Below are 19,950 nucleotides of genomic sequence, written 5' to 3' on the forward strand. Positions count from 1 at the left end.
TACTATTTTTTTATTCGTACAATTTTCTCAAATTCTATGTATGTATACATATTTCTCACAAATCAATTAGTTTACAAAAAGAAACAATGTAAAAAGTTTTCATTGATTCATCTTGTATACAGAGACACTTGTTCGAGACATAGCAACAAAGAGTTTAAGGCCGCGTTCTCTTTTGAGAGGCACGTTGCGACAAAGGACGCGTCCTATGCCAAGCCTCTCAGAAAATTCGTGTATATAATTTATTCTATTTTTGAAATTTATATTTAATCATTGTGCATATATATATTAAGAGTATGTTATATATAACAATGTATTTAATTATATTTAATTTAAATTATCGTTCGGAGAGAAATAAATAATATTTTCGGAAACGCAGCGCGCGTGGAATAAAGTCCAAAGTCCAAAGGGTCCAAAGTGCATCAACTGCATCTTCGAACAAGCCGCCATAATGGCATTCGACAACGCTGGTTGCGTTCAGCAGAAAAAGTAACTTTGCAAGTGTATGAAATTCTCGAATATGATTGGTCTTGCCCGTATTTCCCCCATCAGATCTAAATCTATAAACCAATCTATTTTTTCTGCTGAATGCAGCTATTGGCTGCGATGCCTCCGCCGCCTAAACTGCAGCCCCCTCCACAGTGTGCCTCCGCGGTGCAGCGTCATTGGCGTCGATGAGTGGTGCTCTTGCAGCGTTGCAGCGTTAGTCCCTGCGAAGCAACGCTACGGGATTGACGTGTGTTGACGGGGCACCGCTGCATATCGACAAGATAGCCGATAACGATATCGTCGAGGACTGTTGAGGACAAGGAAAGGATCGAGCAACGCGTATTCGAGCAGATTTCGTGTGCGCGGTAAAGGCGATCGAAAAAACAGGGAAAACAGAAGAGGTGATCAAGGAGGTCATTGCGGCCAAGTGTGTACGTATACATGACGATGGCACGGTAAACGTGTAGAAAAAACGGAGCGGGTTGAAAGGGGGGACGGGTTTGTTGTTGCTCTCGCGTCAGGACGTCGATTTGAACGGGCTTCGTCAGTTTGGTCGTAGCACTAACTTATCTCGCGTCGGAATTCCGTCTTGATTATCTCACGAGCGCGTGCTGGTTTTATCACGTATCGTACAATCATGTTCCGGACAAAATGGTAAACCGCTCCTCTCCTCTCATTCGTAATCGTAATTTCGCAAAAAGATCGTCTGCATGCCCGACTCGCTCTCGAACGGCAGGGAGTATGGAGTTTAGAACAATTTCTGATTTCTGTTTTCAGTAAGGAGCACGATCACTCATCGTTCTACAAGTTCTTACAAATGGAGCACAATCATAAGAATCTGGATTGCTATTTCTTCTACTACTCCACTTGTAAAAAGGTAAGCAGGGCTTTTCTTTGTTGCAGGTAGCGTCTAATGATACCGTTTAACATTGTTTCAAGAACATCCGAAAATATGCGACGTCGTTCCATATTGCTAGAAAATTCGGCGTCTCTCACTGAGGTTAGGTCGGCCATCTTGAGGCCATGTTGACAGAGAATTTCTCATAAAAGTTCCAAGTCAATCCATTTATTAGGATTCCTGCCAAAGTTACAAATGGACTTCCTCGTCCATTGAATTGTTTATATATGATACATTTTTTTGTTATAACTTCATTCATCATCTGAATACTTTGAACATATTACAATGTGAAAGCGAATATTTAATATCTGCCGAATTGCATGATTGTGTTATTTTATTATTTTATAGTTTTAAGATTTTTTGGCTTTGACTTACATATGGTTTATATTTATTTTAGTAAGATTGAGTAATTAAAAATATTCTATGATATCTTTATAAGTCATAGAATAAATTTTTAAGATATTTGATAATATTTGATGTAATCACGCCTGCAGTATCGATAATTGATTTGGCACTGCAAATTGCGTGTTGTTTTTATAAATCATTTGAACGAGTTATCGAATTATTTACACTTTGTTATTTTTGTTTTCATAGGGTGACTTTTGCCCGTATAGACATGAACCATCGGCTCTGGGTTGTGAAACTATGTGTACATACTGGCAGCAGGGAAATTGCCTTAATGAACACTGTAATTTCAGACATATGGAATTAAAGGTAAATATCTTTATTGCATTAAGATTTTAGAATGTTTGGCAGCAGTCTGTCAATTATTTGTATGTAAAACGCACACATTATTTTATCAAGAAAAACTGCTTTCATGGTTTACTGACAATTTTTTATGTGATATAAACTGATTATTGAAATATGAATTTTCAAAATGGACTAATATTGTCACCTCATACTAACCATCTCTCTCTTCAATTTTCTAATCAATTTCTTTTAAATAAAAATAATAGGCCTGTGGAAAAGAGAGACAGGCATTAATGGATCATAAGTGAAAATGACGATTTATTGTCAAATCATAACAAAATACAAATATGTTTCGACTTACCTAGTCTTAAATTTTTAAAAAATAATATTTAACCTAACTAAATAATATCTAAACTAACTAAGAACCCCTAATATTTAGTAGTTATATGAAGTTTGTGTGAGATATGTCACAATGTGTACATCTAATTTAAACTGTATATAAGAATTGCTCAATAAATTAGACTAAAACGTTGACAATACAATTTCTTTTAAATCAAGATAAAATTGGTATAGATCGGGATCCTACCAATTATTAGTCAACAGCTTACACTCGGAACTCTCACTAAAGCCCGTTTTCACAATATATGGTTACCTATAGATTAAAGGTTATCAACAGGTTCATCAATGAAATTCATTCATGAATTTCTTAGTTACCTTTAATCTTTAAGTAATCATATATTGTGAAATCGGGCCTTAGGCCCAGTTTCATAACTCACGGTTAAGTCTTAACCAAGGTTCAACTTGTTTCTCATCTCTTTCCAATTTTAGAATTGAAAAGAGATAATGTATAAGTTGAATCTCACACAATTAAGAGTTAACAGTGAGTTGTGAAATTGGGGCTAAGAATTATTGTTTAGAATTATTAATTCAGAAATCGGCAAACTGGCTCCCGGCCAAATCTAACCTATCACTTGTCTTTATAGTCTGCGTAATTATTATATTTTGAATTTACTCAACATTATTTTCTTTTTTTATATAAATATTTACATAATAATTGCGTTCAGAAGACACAGCCACTCAGGAAGCACTCAGCGATTCTTTAATATGATTGGTTCTCGCCTTTAGTTCTTCGCTAGAGTACGTGTTCTAAAAGTACAAACCAGTTATAAAAGGGATCATTAAGTGCTCACTGAATGGCTTTCTGAATGCAATTAATATCTTTAATATTGTTCTTTGAGGCTCCCAAAACCTAAAATATTTACTACCAGGATATATTTATAGAAATATTTATAGAAATATTCATAGAAATATTCATAGAAAAAAATTTCCTGACCCTTGGGGATAAATTTAACGGATAGATATAAATCAGCAAAAGTGGGTGTTCGTGTAACGAAGTTATTATATCGCAAGAACATTTGCTTATCAGTTCGTACTTATCTGTACATTTTCTGAATAAACAATTCTTAGGTGGTTTATGATAATTCTTACAAAATGTACTAATTTATATAATGTAACAACTTTACTGTATTGCAAAACTATCTGTACTTATCGATTTGCATGTCGACCTGTTCTCATTTAGATTACATGTTTTAAATTTACACATCAAAAATAGTATTTTGCTGCTGTTGTGTGTGTAACACTTTTGATTATATCATTGTGAAAAAAAGAAATAAATAAATTTTTTTTTATCATTTATCTTTCTTTTTATGTAGGATAAGAAGAAATTACTTATATGTATAATTCTTGATTTTTTAAATGTTTGTATAATTATTAAGAGTATACTTTATATTATATTATACAATATAAACTTGTGAAGTTTTATAAACACATATAGTTGCCTTTTTATGTTTTTAAATTGCTTTGTTTGAATAAATGAATAGATGTTATGAATAGATAAATGAATAGACAAACAGTTCCTGATTATGTAAAAATTAAAACAAAATAATATATGCCATAATGCTATTTAGGGCACAATCCACTTCACGCTGTAAATGCTTTGAAGCATTCTTTGATTGGTCAATTCGTAAAATTCTTTTTTCTGATTGGAGCATTTGCAGCGTTATGGATTGCATAATCCATTACGAAATTATTTTAATATTTAGAAGAAGAATTAAATTTGAATTATTTTTATTGCAGAAAAATCGTAAATCAATTCCTTGTTATTGGGAAACACAACCTGGAGGATGTAGAAAACCACATTGTCCATTTATGCATACGAGTCCTCGTACTATTTCTGGTGACCCCATCAATCCTGTGAAGACTACGGAAGTAGCAACAAAATCTCCGAATCAAGAGTGGCTGAATCGTCAAGGTAAATATTTTTTTTATTATCCTAAAACTCGATTAATATTAGATTGGTAACAATTGGTAATAAAATTTATTTATTCAATTTTAGTCTTGATTTTAAAAACTTTGTTTAATATAAAAATTTATGAATCGTTTCGTAGTCGTAATTATTTGTAAATTATTTTTATTTTAAAATCCAAAAAAGTATCGAATGTAATTATATGATATAAAACATTATGATGATTTTATTAAAGATTTTAATTTATTTTTTTTTTATTTATAGTAAAAAAATTTATTCAATTTTTTTAAATCTTGATTTTAAAAACTTCGTTTAATATAAAAATTTGTGAATCGTTTTGTAATCGTAATTATTTGTATTTTATTTTAAAATCCAAAAGAGTGTCGAATATAATTATATCATATAAAACATTATGATTTTATTTATAATTTTACCCAATATATTAATAACATTATGGAACAAGTTTTCTGAAAAGAATTGTTGCGGACAAAGCACTATAAGAAAATCCTGTTAGTATTAGGTGAGGAGAAATGGAATGTCAAAGGGTTTACCGAAATTAATTTGATTTTTCGATTTATGAATCTTCATTGAATATAAATGAATGAAAAATATATGACTTATTTTTTCACATTATCGAATTTTTAAAGAAAACTATTAGCTTGACTATATCGTTGAAGCTTGCATTTGAAAATATAATAATTATAAAGAATTTAAAAAATTATCTGTTGCTATATCTTTGGCTTCATCATCTTACAATTAGTTACATATTTTATGAGACCATCAACAAATATCGTTTAGCAATCCAATTTTTTTCCTTTATAATGAGTTGCCATTGACACGGCTATTTGATGAAAGCGCTTGGCATGTTCGTCCGATTCTGATGCAAGTTACCTTTCAAAATAATCAAGATAGTAGTGTAGTAGAAAGTGTATTTTTAGGTTCATACGAATATCTATTCTCTCGAATACCATCTTGGGATCACTGTAAAAAAATTGTTTAAAATTCAGACGAAAGCTAAAGTTTTTTTATAGTCACATTATCTGAATTTTCGAATCTTACAGTCACATCTGAATTTTTGGACAGAATTTTTAGCCATAGTTGTATCAATTTCTAGCCACATTTCTTTGAATTTATAGCTGTAGTTGTCTGAATATCTTTGATCTCAGTGCCTGAGTATATTCAGACATTGTCTGAATTTCTAACTAGTTGTTTGAATATTTCTAATTTTGGTATCAAAATGTTCAGACAATGTCTAAATATTCAGGTATTGAGATCAGAAATATTTAGACAATTACATTGCAGCTAAAAATTCAGAGAAATGTAGCTAGAAATTAATACAATTATGGCTAAAAATTCAGACAATGTGATAACTTCAGATTTTGTCTGAATTTTAAGGCAATTTTTTATAGTGATGAAAGCAGTAATCGAAAACTTTTTAGAATCGGTCAGCAAATTATTGAACTTTTATAGCTAGTATATTGAGAGCATTTGAAAGAATAGGTGTTTATATGAACCTAAAAATATAATCTCTTTATCATCATCTTAATTACTTTGATAAGGAACATGTATTCAGAATGGGATAAACTTGACGAGCGCTTCCATCAAGTACCTATGCCAATTAATGGAAGCTTACTATAAAGAAAAAAAATTAGATGCATTGCTAAATGATATTTGCAGATAGTTTCATAAAATATGTGACAGAGATGATAAAATCGAAGATATAGTAACTAATGATTTATTTATAATATTTCTAAATGCGCGCTTCGGCGATGTAATCAAGCTAATACTTTTCTTAAAAAACTTTATAATGTAGACAAAAATAAGTCAATTTTTCATTCATTTTGCATTCAACTTTGAAGTTTCATAAATAAAAAAATTGAACTAATCTTGGCAAACCCTTTGACATTTCATCTGCCCTTACCAACTAACAGAATTTTTTTACAGTGCTTTGTCCGCATAATTTGTGTCCACTGTGTAATGAGAATTAAAGACGTTATTTAGAATTAATGAAAAATATAGAGTAAAATAAAATAATATAAATATGATAATAAGGAAATGGATATCACGTATATAGTAATATGGAAAGTATGTGTTTACACTTATTTTTATTTCATAAAGATGATCCAAAGTATGACGGCAGCAGTACTACTGAATCGGACCAAGGAAGAGGAAACAGCGAGGCTGGTAGTTTTATTGGCAGTCCCGCCGTCGATCCTCTCATCGTCAAATTCGAAGAAGGTATGAGGCTTTACTAGCCCCCCCGTCCATCTTTCAACGTACATTATCTTACGTCAGCTACTCTCTCTCTACCGCCTAGCTTGCAAACAAATATGAATCTCCCGAACGCGCTCAGTATCCCGAAGAGCCTGACAATTCCAAACAATCCTAACAGTCTCAACATCCCCGGTAACATCAGCGTCGCAAATAATCTAAATGTCCCGCCGGCGAACTCGCAATCCTCTCCTTGTCATCATACGCTATCATATCCACATCATCAACAAAATTTACACTCTCACTCCTCCGGGCAGTCTCTGTCGTCATTGCAAAATCAACAGAGCTCCCCTCTTCTCCAGCAATCACCGTATACATCGATTCATACGCAGCAAACCTCGCAGCCTCAGACCTCCCGATTTCCCTTTCCGTTCCTTGGTATAACGTCGTACAGGAGATTTTAAAATCGACAAGAACTGTTGTAGTTTTGCAACGACGTATGTATAATTTTTCTCGTCCATTAATTAGCAACAGAAAAATACTTTCGAAGAATTCATAAACAATTAAAATCTTTAAAGGAGTTCATGCATTTTAAGTTTTTTTGGGAAGAACGCAAGGGTCATTGGGTTCATCTTTTTTCTTATTTAATTTATATATAATATTTACTGAATTAAAAATAATACTTACTGAATTAAAAAATTGTAGTTAAAATTGTTCTAGTATTTGGGAAATTTTTTTTCACATTTTGAACAGTAGAAAGCAACAGTTGATTTTATCACTTTGTTAAATCATATTTGCGAATTTCTGTTTGTTTTTATATAAAAATCATTTGTTTATTAAAATAAATAATTATTAAAGTCATGACTTTTATTTGCACTATACAGGATAGTTTAATCAATACCAATCCAAAGAAACAATTTTGTTTTTATATAAAAAGAGAAACTCGCAGATATGGTTTAACAAAGTAAAAAAGCTGCTTTCTCCTGTTTAAAATGTGAAAAAAATTTTCCCAACTATTAGGAAATTAGATAATAATTTTAACCACGATTTTTTAATTCAGTAAGTAAAATTAAGTAAAAAAAAAAGATAAACCCAACGATCTTTGCGTGCTTCTCAAATTGTCTAAAAAATGCATGCACTCCAAATTTTTTACTTATTAGATCGTTTCGTTGAATCTATCATTGTCACGCATATAGCTAAGATTTTGACGCAATAAAAAAGAGACGTTACTACGAAAGTATCGTTCTGCATGAAGCGAAAGTATGTAACAAAAGTGTCTTTGTGTCGATCTTAGCATAATATTTAATTTATTGTACTAGTGCATTCCCGATACTTAATTGACCTGCATTCTTTAACTTTTGTTTTGTAATACCATAGATCTAATGAGCAACTAATGCAAAAAATATTCACGCATATATCAATATCATAAAGTGTAAGGCCAACATGATTTTATTTTGGATTTTACATGATGTCCAGCGGTCCTTGAATATCCTTGGGTCCTGGAATTATACTGAAATTTAATGTTTTCTGGAAAATTCCTAAAATTTCAGGCTGGCCTGAAATTTATCATTTTTTATTCTATTAACAATTAAATCGTGAAAAAAGAAAGAAGTAATAAAAAGTAAAGTCGTGTTTGAGTATAAGTCCGTCCTTAAAAGTGCAATAAGTTTATTTATATTATATTCTAATAAAAAATTTGGACTGAATGTTTAAAATAGAACATAGTAAAAAAAATTGTTTGTATTAACGGAATGTTTGTTTAATATCAAATCAAATAGAAACAAATTTAGCCTATAAGAGCCGCTACAAGGTTGACGTGTGAGCAAATCATTTATTACAAAAGAATACGGTACCGACAAACTCTCAATTAGAGTCCTCATTAATATACAATAATTGACTATATTTAGTTAATGATTGAATCATAGTCACAATTTCAAAATAGGTCTGGCACGATGTGATTATTTACATATACGCATTAATAAGGTGTCTAAACTTATCTCTTTGTTAATGTGAATCTTGTGTAATAATTTATGTAAGAGTTCAAATCGGACTTCATAAATTTCCTGATAACTGCAAATTAATTATATTTGTTTTTGTATTTCGTAATGATAAATTAATAATATATAACGATTAAAAATAAATTTCAACTTACATGGAATCACGATATTGAAGATAGATTCATCGGTGTCAACGAGTCGCAATCTCTTATAGGCTAAATTTGTTTCTATTTGATTTAATATCAAACGAATATTTATTAAAGCCTAAATTATTTTCTAAATTATTCGATATTATTTATACATAAAATATTTGGCGGTTATTCTGGGACATCCTGTAGATTCTAATTTAAATACAAAGCACATAATATTGCATATATCGACGAAAATTAATTAAATAATGATAATGAATTGATGGATAAATTCTGGAAAAACCAGTATTTTTACCCGGAATGTTCTAGAATTATCCTTGAATTGACTAGCCAGATTTCGCTGGACACCATGATTTTATTACATTGGTTGCTCTTATTGCGACGGTAATTTACCGTGCGATTTACCATACACACATTTATTTATATCCATTTGATATTCGTGTGTTGTCACGGGAAAGAGGGATAACATCATGTATTATTTGTGAATCGTATTAACTTTTCAGAATTGGCACTTATCGATAATCTCACGTAATATGATTGAAGCACATATTAGTCGATTTTATCGATATACCTTGCACTCGTATTATCACGAAAAATTTAGTGAATATCAATTTTTGCAGGGGCTGCTATATCTAATCTTTGCCTAAATTAGCCCTCTAATCGCCTATGGCTATCTTTCTTCGGCTGCGGTGCGATCGGACTCGAATTAGCAGAATGGTCTAAGTTAAGTAAAACGAGGTTCAAGTGTCTCCGTCAGTACGATGTTCTATACTATAAGATCGCAAAAACAAGAGCCGTGTTAAACTAAAAAGAAGATAGCTATGGGTCTCTACTTTACCGCACACGCACACACAAACTTTTTGCATTCACATAGATATTGCTCTTAGTTGCGAAAAGTTGGAATTTAAATGTTAATCGAGTATTAATAACACGACGAGTGAACCCTGCTCATTTTAAGTTTGTGTCTTTGACGAGAAAGCGTTTTGTCAGCATTTAGTAAGTTTATTTTAAATATCACTCCCAGATGCGGGACTTGCATCCACATCCTTGACGTGGCCGATGAGACGAATGTAGAATACTGTATGTAGTATAAATCGTACTAACCGATATATCCGTTTCATCAGAAAGGGAAGAAAAGAAAGACAAACTTATGCATTGTTTATCGATCACGTCTTGGACTGAGATAAGTGCAATGGCGAATAGTAAAAGATAATTGAAATATTTATATCTGAACCAATCAACGCATATATGCTTTCTTTGTTGTCGCATTATTATGTATGAGATTGTAGAAGAAGAGAGATGAAGACAGCGCAAGAAAGAAAATGAGAGTGAGAAAGAGTAAGAGAGAAAGGGAGAGAGAGATTGAGAGAAAATGAATGAATGATTGACTAGCAAAAAGGTGTGTAGGGGGAAGAAAAAGAGAGAAAGATTTAATGAACTAGTTATATTCGCGCGCGAATCCGTGTTTGAGGTTTAAACAGATTCCAACTGCGTCCTTAGCCTTGTGTTTTACGCGTGTACGAGTAATAATGCCTTCATATGTTTTGGCTTATCACGTGAATTAGAGAATTTTGGGACGGCGAAAATGGGATAACGTGATATCGCGCTTCACACAGAGTCTCTATGCCCGCGCCGGGCGATAATTATGCAAATTTTCGTAATCCATGATAATTCCCTTTGTGCACTCACTCTGGGAAAATTAAAAGAGAATTAAAGAAAATAATAAAGATAGGTTTAATACTGTAAGTCGAGCGTGATCTTTTGACGCTCTAAAGGGAAAAAAAAAACGTTCAACAATTCGGCTTAAAAGCTTGCTTTCTACGTGATAATTAAACGCGAGATCGTTTATCAAATAAGAATACATAATTCAGGAATATACATATACTGATTCACGTTTTACGAGTTTCCGTATGGTAATAGGATATTAACTCTTAATTGGGACGCTGAGAACAAAAATTGGGTACGTGACAGCTTGAAAAAAAAAAAGTTTTTAATTTAGTGCTACGCCGATGATATTATATAATGAAGAGTCTCAATACAAAAATTTAGCTTTTATTTTTACTAAGAATGCATTTCTTTTGTGTGTTCTCAGCGCCTCAATTGTTCTGATATATCGCGCATTTGATATTGCGGGTCTGTTAGGCCAGCAGAAGATTAAAAAAGAAAAATGCTCTTATTCATCATGTTACTTATCGTATTATTGATCTTGCACCGATGAAAAATTTTATAATCGAGGAAAGTATAGTGCGGGATAAGATACGATGTGCCGATCTTTTACAATAGTAATAAATCGCGTCACGGCCAAACGAAAGGAAGAGGGAAGGACGCGAGAAGACGTTGTGAGGAGAAATAACGTAAATTATTTAGCGGGGCCGGTTTTTCCGGATTTCCGATAGCGTATATTATTTTTTTCTTTTCAAGTCAACGGTGCGTATGATGACACGACAGGCTAAATGATATAAGAGGCCAGCGTCTTATCGTTATAAAACACGTGGCAGAAGAGAGGGGAAAAAATTATGAGATTTTTTAGGGGGAAATTTTTGAGATAATTGAGTTGTGCGAGCGTGTAATAGGAAATAATCGGTTTGAGAGTGAGCATGTGATAGACGATGCGAGAAAGAAAAGGAGAAAATGAGAAGGAGGGAAAGGGAGAAAGAGAGAAAGAAAGCGAGTGAGATCGAGAGGAAGAAGAGAGAGACCTCAAATTGAACGTATACACATCACACGTACCGCGTATTATCTTTGCGCGAAATATTGCGATATGCAGATAGGAAACTAATAATTTTTCTTATGCAGCATATAATGTTTTACACATATATATTATATATATTATATATTTAACTGCTACACAGGGATAAAATATTTATGAAATAATCGAGATCACATTGTCGATATTGGATCGGGCCTGGCTTTCTTTGTGGAATACTTGTGCGATCGGCTTATCGGTTTCTCCGTGCAAAATTGCGCGTGTTTTGGGCGACAAGGATTTTGTGCCTTCAACCGTATGGAGTCGCCAATCCGTATTTTTGTGTTCGCAAAATAAGTATCAGGGTTCTCACAGTGTTCGCGTTTCTTGTTCTTACGCGGGCAGAGCATATGAAATGCCGGGCGATTGTCCCAGATAGATTTGCACGTTTACGCCTTTTTATAATCGATGAGAAGAACGCGCAAGTTTTCCAAGAAAGAGCGGACGATCGAACTCGATCACAAAGATCTACGAGTTAGGCTGATATTACGCTTGTCGTACGATAAAAAAAAAACGGATAAATGTAATATTAGTCTCACGCGTGCGAGTCTAATCGCGAGGATTTACGAATTGTGCGTGCGTGCGTAAGAGAGAATCGATAAGGCACACATAACACATGGCTGCGCCGCGAGTATGAAAGACAGAACAAAAAGAGCGACGAGCAATATGAATGCATATGAAAAGAAATACAGGTACGACGAAAAAAAAGGATTGAACGAGAGATGGAGAGAATGTGTCCGATAGACAGCGTGTGTGCGAAAAGTGTGAGGAGACGATAGTGTGTGCGAAAAAAAATAATACAAATAATTAATATGAACGATCACAGCGGCGCGCCCCTTCCGCTGCTCTTCGGCGAGGGACTTCGCGAAAATAGCGTTTCTTGAGGGACGAAATCGTGATCCGCGCGCGGCGGATCTGTCGATTACATTTAACGTCTATCCGCAGCTATTAAATAACCGTATCGTAATCAGCGGGATCGAGACATCGGCGATCCTGTTCTCTAAATTCTTCAAAGTAAAATCTCACTCGAAAAGAATGAAAGATCTTTTTCAAGAGTGGCAGAATTTTAACTTCCCCCCCTTTTTTTTTCGAGTGATTTCATGTCTTTTTCAAGAGTGGCAAAATTTTCACCCTTCTGGAGTGAGATTTCACCCCAAAGAATTTAGAGAGCGATCATTAGCGTGCTCCGCGCCGATCGTCGCGGGGTCTCGCGGCACTGTAAATTTACTACGTGCGATCGTACAGTTCCGGAGTACAGTACGACGCTTCGTTGTCTTGCTCGGATGTGAGACGTCCCTGTCTCGTCGTATTCTCGGCGGACGTACGAGACGTCGCGACGTGCGATGTGATTGCAATCAAGTCGGCGATTTACGCCGCTGACCGAATGTAATTTGGACCGGACGCGCGTCTCATTATTATGTGAGCACGAGATGTTGTTTCTTCTGCGTTTACCGCGCGGCTTGCGGACTCTCCCCGCTTCACTCGTCCCACGTACGTGTGCACGCTCAGGAAGGCACGTCTGTGCGTCCGAGTTGAAAGACAACACACACACACACACACACACACACACACACACATACACACACATTACACTTACGCATACACACACATACACACACACACAAAGATAGATCAGAGAATATTATCATATATATATTACATATTATATATATATAAATATGTTACACGCGAAGAAGGGAATTACAAGTATGTGTGCGTACCTCGTCTCGCGACTGTCTTGCGCTGCCGACGCTTTCGCATTTCAATATTCGCGAGGGGATTGTTGCGATCTTGGGGATGATTCGTCGCGAGTTCGCACGACGGTTCTTTTTAACAGTTACAGATAGATTGTGATAAATCGGGGGCGATTCGTCACGATGGATCACCGGAATGTGAAATGCGTCGGAGCGCAATCGCGAGTGCATAAAAGCGAGCCGAGTGAGTGAGAGAGAGAGAGAGAGAGAGCGGTCTTTCGACCGCCCTTAATTTCTTCCAATCTTTGTTTTCCCCTGCTATCCTTCTATCTTCCCCCTTGCTCTCCTTATCGTTAATGTTCCTCTAGCTCGAAGTCTTACCGATATAAATTCGAACGATTGTTCCCTGATTACCTCAAGTCCTTTTTGAGGGCTGTGCACAATCAAAAGAATAGGGAACAGGAAACAGAAATAAGAATGTCAATCTATCAGAAATCATGTTATAATTTCTGATAGATTGAAATTCTTATTCTCTGTTCCCTATTCCTTTGATTGCGCGCAGCCCCTTACTTGTGTCATCCTTGTGGCATCATTTCGCGACATCGGGATTATCTCTCTAGGTTGGCTCCTGCGCGCGCCAATTGAGTCGCGAACTGATCTCTTTTTTTCTTTTTTTTTTCCCTCGGCCGTGCGCGCGACCGAAGCCCCGTTTCCTTACGTTCTCGTTACTCTTCTCGTTAGATTCTCCTTTCAGTTCTCCCTTCTATTTCATTCTATTTTATTTTTACCCTTTTTCCCCTCTTCAGCGCGTTTTGCTCCCGTGCGCGGCCTCGGTCGCGTCGCGATCAACTACGTGACGAACTATGAAATCGTGTACAGTCGACGTAACGACTTCGAGGACGGCGTTTCCTCGATCTCGCGAACCTCACCTCCCGGCGCCCCGATCTGATCCATTCGGGAAATCGTCGATCTGTCTCGTGGACGAGAAACAGACGTCCGCAGCGCGGGCGAGACTCTCGGGAGTTTACCGAGTACGATTCGGGGCACCGGCAAGAAGAACTGGGGATACTTCCTGCGGCGATAGAATTCGGACGATGATAATGATAATAGTGATAACTGCGGCGCCGGGAACGTCCACGATCGTCGTTACGTCGACTTGAAACGATGGCGCGGAAACGCGCGTTCGTTCTGTTTCTCTTGTCTCGAATGTGAGCGATAAAGAAAGAAAGAGAGAGAGAGAGAGAGAGAGAGAGATTGATTTAAAAAGAAAAAAAAGGAAGAAACGAAAAAGCCTTTTTTCTCGGCCGATCGTGAACGGCCGAACGTGGAGGAGGAGAAAGATTGATTATATGCTAAAGAGTAAGCGATGCGCAATTTAACTATAACGAATTGATGTAAGCGAATGGAAAAAAATCAATACTTTTCATTGAGATGATATCTGGATTTCAATAAACTTGATACCTCGAAACCAGCAGGACAATCGACCCGGAGAGCGAGCGGTGTTACCGGTACCGCAGCGGTGAAAACCAAAAATCTTTTCACCAGCGTTACCGGTTACTCTCTTTCTCGATGGGTCTTCTTATTTCTTCTTACTTTTTACTTCTTCTCACTGTCTTCCAACCGCAGTTCCGTTTATCCACTGATTACTTTTAAGAGACGCGCGTTTACTCGTTTTTACTCCCGACTGTGCCAAGCAAAGGTTGTACAATTTTTATGATCGATATAAGATAAATGTCCCAATGATTGAATATGTAGCTATGTTCGTATACTTAGATAAAATTTATTATTCTCAAATGTTTTTTTATTACATTATTATAATTTAATTGTATTTAAGAAGATTACAATTAAATTATAATATTATATTATATTTAAAAAAACATTTGAGATTAATAATAATATATAAACAAATATAAAATTTTATGTAAATATCCGGATACACTCTAAATTTTTGGGAGTGAAATTTTCACTCTTAGAGAGAAATTTCAAGCGATTAATTTTCAATCTCTGCGAAGAATGAATAAATAATTTCGCTCTCCGAAAGCAGAGACTGAAGGTAAATGTTTTATAAGTTTATCCCTCCTATATCCAATGTTGACGAAATTAGTTTCATTTGACGTGTTTTTGCACAAAACAAACGAATATGGCGGAGAAAAGCGTCGCTCTGCCTCGCGAAGCGAGATATTAATAATTAAAGTTGATCTTTTAGGAAGTCTTCTTGAAGAAGCGAAGTGAAATTCACTCTTGTCAGATTGGCGCAACTTCTATCACTTCTCTTGGAGTGAAATTTCACTCCTAAAAATTTAGAGTAATAGTTACATGTTAGATCATAGGGACGTTTACCTTATTACCAAAACTTTTGCTGGTCTCGCGCATTTTTCTAGATCAAGACGACGATCGAGAGTACGGACTTGTTATGTAAATCGTTGTACAAGTAAGTATTATATTCGTATAATTGTGCTCGAAGTGCGTATCAAGTCCGAGTGCGTCGACATTTAAAAAACATCGCCGTTTCGTACAACTTCGAGGCAGCACGCAGCAGCAGCAGCAGCATAAAAGAGATTTATCAAGAGGCCAATCAAACTGATAGAAAAAAGGAAAAATAGTATTTTCGAAAGAAATGTGTGTGTGAAGGGAGAGAAAGCGAAAGAAAAGATAATAGTCACGAGACAACCATCACTCACCAGCTGAACGTATATAAAAGTTTAAATATGAATATGTGTGAATAAATATATATCCTTATATATATTACGTAATATATGTATATAAGGATATACAGAGTGTCCCGACCTTTTTTGCCAATCACTTTTGTGTAGATAGAGTGGACTAAACTGAATCGAAAAAAGTCCTCTACCATTTTGCAATTTTTGCAATAGTTAACAAGATTAATTACTAAAAATTGCAAAATATTGGTCTTGAATAATTTTTTACTCAAATACTATCAACTTTACAGAAAAACTGCAAGAGACAAAAATTATTTATTTTCTTCTCATAAAGTTCTGAGAATTTTTTCAGAATTTTTTATCAACTTTTTAGTACTGCATTTTCTTATTTTTAACAACATGAGGAAATATGGTATTAAAAAATTCTGAAAAAATTCTCAAAACTTTATGAGTAGAAAATAAATAATTTTTGTCTCTAGCAGTTTTTCTGTAAAGTTGATAGTATTTGAGTAAAAAATTATTCAAAATCAATATTTTGCAATTTTTAGTAATTAATATCTTGTTAACTATTGCGAAAATTGCAAAATGGTAGAGAACTTTTCGACTCAGTTTAATCCGTTCTATCTACACAAAAGTGATTGGCAAAAAAGGTCGAGACACCCTGTATATTTTATCTTTTTTTTTATTTGCATTAGGGCGATTACCGTGATTTTGCAAGACAGAGATGAGAAACGTGGATTGACTATAAGTAACTATTAATACATAAAATGGATTGTCGATTGATATCACGAAGAAGAGTACTGTAAGCGTTTCTATTATCGGATACAAATGCGTCAAGAAAAAAAATGTTATTGCGTGGGAATAAAAACTTGATGTGACGGCGAGTCAGCTGGATAAATAAATAGCTTGTGGATGTAAGTAAGTAAAGATACACGAAACGAGAAATTCGAAGTCTAAAACCAAGGTTGGAAGAAAGACACAAAACCGAGACAACATTCAATGAAGATCTGCTTGAAAATGATACATGACCTCAAGGACGTTTGGAAAGAGACGTCGATTGTGAAAGCTGTGTTTGAGCTGTGTGTTGCCCGGAGCTTTCTCGGAACGTACGCGCGTGAAACGCGGGATATACGAAATTCAAAGAGTAATTGAAAACAGTTACGATTGTGATTGCAAAGAAAATTGAGACATGTAAATTTCAACTCGGCTATTCTCATTTCGATTTCACAAGGTATTATTACAAAACTAAATACATTATTTCTCTGGACAATATCTGAATGATAGACAGATTACCAAGATCGTAATCAACACGTAATCTGATACTGTATAAAATGTGTACATATACTTGGATCTACAGAAAGAGAGAAAAAGCGCGCGAAAGAAAGGGAGAAACAGATAGAGAGAGAGGAAGCTGATTACGTAATAATAACCGTCATCCAGTGACATCGAATATTCGAAATTTTTAAATTATTTATATGTATTTTGATCATTTTTTGTATGTTCCTTTCAGAATCCGATAACGAAAGTGCACCGTCGCCGGTAAAATCGCAGCCCAAGGTGCCCTACTGCAAGACCTACGAACAGATGAGACTTGAAGAGATCCAGGCAGAGAGTGCGGCTTATTACTCCTATGAGGCCAGCAACTATGGTCTTCATCAGAGACAAATGAGCAAGACAATCGGGACTAAGCGATGGATCAGAACATCGAAGACGAAGAAAGAAGAATTGTCAAAAGAATTGAACTTCAAGATATTGTCCTTGGAGGAGATTCGACAACGAAAGAGGGAAAGAGCTGTTAAAACACCGACGGATACAACATCTGTGTCGGAGCCTTCGTCGCCAATCGAAGCAAAGGGCATGAAAAGGCGTTCGATCGAAGAGCAATGCGACAAAGAAAGCGCCAATTCTGCGAAGAAGTGCAAGATTAGTTCTGAATTCGCTAAGAGTAGCGAACCTGCTGTCGCCGTCAAGGTGCAACCGATAAAATTGCGAAGATTCTTGAAAATGGAAACACAAATACAACCATGTGAAATGCAAATACAAACCGAAATACAACCATGCGAAGACGTAACTATAAATGAACGTTTGGCGACGGACAGTCAAGACAATCAAACTTCTTGCTGCGAAGAAAAGCAGGAGAGTCACAGCAACGAGACGTCCTACAGCGAGAGGCTAGAAAACTATGTCGATGAGTTGGTTAATAGGAAAGTTGACGTAGAGATTAGATTGTGCGATAGCAGCACGAATGAAGAGAAAACTCAAGTGCAACCAGAACAAGCGTCAGGTGATAAATCATCGGTTGCCACATATACTGAAGATGAAACCTCGTTATTAGCAGACCAACCGTATGATCAACAGTATACGCAGACCGATGAGGAGTACCTTCGACTGGATACATCAGCTGACGATATTATGCGAGATATTGAGGACTTGCTCAATTAGAGAAGCGTGATTCGAGTGATTTTAAGTAAACCCAGTGTGCATTTCTTTTTTTTCATAAAATTTAAAAAAATCTTAACATAAAAATAATTTATATATTTAAGTCTTTGTACAAATACAGATTATACAAAATTTACTCATCGCGCGAGAAATAGTATAATTACTATCTGTAAACGATTATTTAATCAATTCTTATATTCAAGTTCTATTCTTACGCTTTAACTTCAGCAGATCATGTTATATAATATTATATAACTTTTATCACAAATCAAAATTGTGCAATGAATTTCAGTATTTACATTTAATCTGAAATTTCTTCGTTCGTGATGTAAGATATCTAGTGGACCAATCAAAAATTGGTTCCAAATTCTGTAAGCCAATATAAAACCGCTATTAGAAATTTGCCACCAATCAGAAATAAGCCCAAATTATATTTAGTCGCCATTAGTGCACAGTGGCATACTTTGTATTGTTACATCATGCTTTTATCTATCATTTTTGTATTCTTTTTTTTATCTTAATTATTTAGAACGTGCGAAAGATTGCAATAATAAATTATCATAAGTAAAAATTTATGTCATTCTATATGAATAAAGACGATTCTAGACGATATGGTCAATATACGCCAATGTATTCCACATTAGTAAATATTACACACACACACACACACACACACGCCCGCATAATTATAGACATGAATGCAAGCCAATATTTAACGAATGTGTGTGAAGTTAGCGTATATTGGCCATGTCGTCTGGAGTCGCCTTAATCAAAATAAAATTTAATGACTGATATGGATATTGTTGCTGTGTTACGTGTTCTGAGAATAAAATATGTGCATTGGTGTATATATATAAGCTTCTTTTAAATACTTTTATATATAACATAATCAAAGAGCAGCGTAAACTCGTTTCGATATTTACACTCGACATCATTTATGCCTCTGCATATGAAAATTTAAGCCGAATTGAATACGTATATATTGTATATACGTCGTATATATTGTACATATATGTATATATTTTTCGAATGCTAAAAGCGTTTCTTGTTCTTATCAAATTGCAATAATTATAATAATGTTATATACATATTATATAATTTAAATGTAATATATATAATATGTATACACTATGTGTATAATGTTATATTTACATAATCATATAATATACATATATTATAGTATATGTAATATTATAATTATTGCAATTTGATATTATATAATGTATGTATATAAGCTATAATAATTATAACTTATATTCTTTCGTTTTTTAATCTTATCAAATTGTAATAATTGTAATAAAAGTATACATATTATATAATATAAATGTAATGTATATAATATGTATTTACTATGTGTGTGTATAATGTATATAATGTATAATCTATATAATGTATATTATAATATGTGTAATATTATAATTATTACAATTCGATATTATATAACATACATAAGTTATAATAATTATAACTTATATAATTATAATCCGAAACATAATTATGATATTGTTGTATAATAATTATGTAAATGACATAACAATACATGTTACATAGAATTGTATAATAATATTATATATGTGTACTGTTGCAATTTGTAATATTAATATTATTCGCTGGCTTAACCCTTGGATTACTTCTGCTACTTGATGTTCTGACTAAAGACGATTTTGTAAACAGA

General features: G+C 34.4%; 1 protein-coding gene across 2 annotated transcripts; it reads left to right on the plus strand.

Moving 5' to 3' along the window:
- Positions 1-712: 712 nt before the first annotated feature.
- LOC108761144 (zinc finger CCCH domain-containing protein 11A) lies at positions 713-18,304 on the plus strand. 2 transcript variants are annotated; one of them, XM_018507524.1, is made up of 6 exons: positions 713-917; positions 1,264-1,363; positions 1,979-2,098; positions 4,211-4,385; positions 6,498-6,617; positions 17,347-18,304. In XM_018507524.1, the coding sequence occupies exons 2-6, from the start codon at positions 1,304-1,306 to the stop codon at positions 18,276-18,278; spliced, it is 1,407 nt and encodes a 468-aa protein (XP_018363026.1). In that variant the 5' UTR covers positions 713-917; positions 1,264-1,303; the 3' UTR covers positions 18,279-18,304. The 2 variants fall into 2 exon arrangements, with proteins under 2 accessions (XP_018363026.1, XP_018363025.1); XM_018507523.1 differs by lacking the exon at positions 713-917 and adding an exon at positions 988-1,140.
- The last annotated feature ends 1,646 nt before the right edge of the window (positions 18,305-19,950 follow it).

This window comes from Trachymyrmex cornetzi, unplaced genomic scaffold (assembly GCF_001594075.2).
Source record: "Trachymyrmex cornetzi isolate Tcor2-1 unplaced genomic scaffold, Tcor1.1 scaffold24, whole genome shotgun sequence".
Lineage (NCBI taxonomy): Eukaryota > Metazoa > Arthropoda > Insecta > Hymenoptera > Formicidae > Trachymyrmex > Trachymyrmex cornetzi.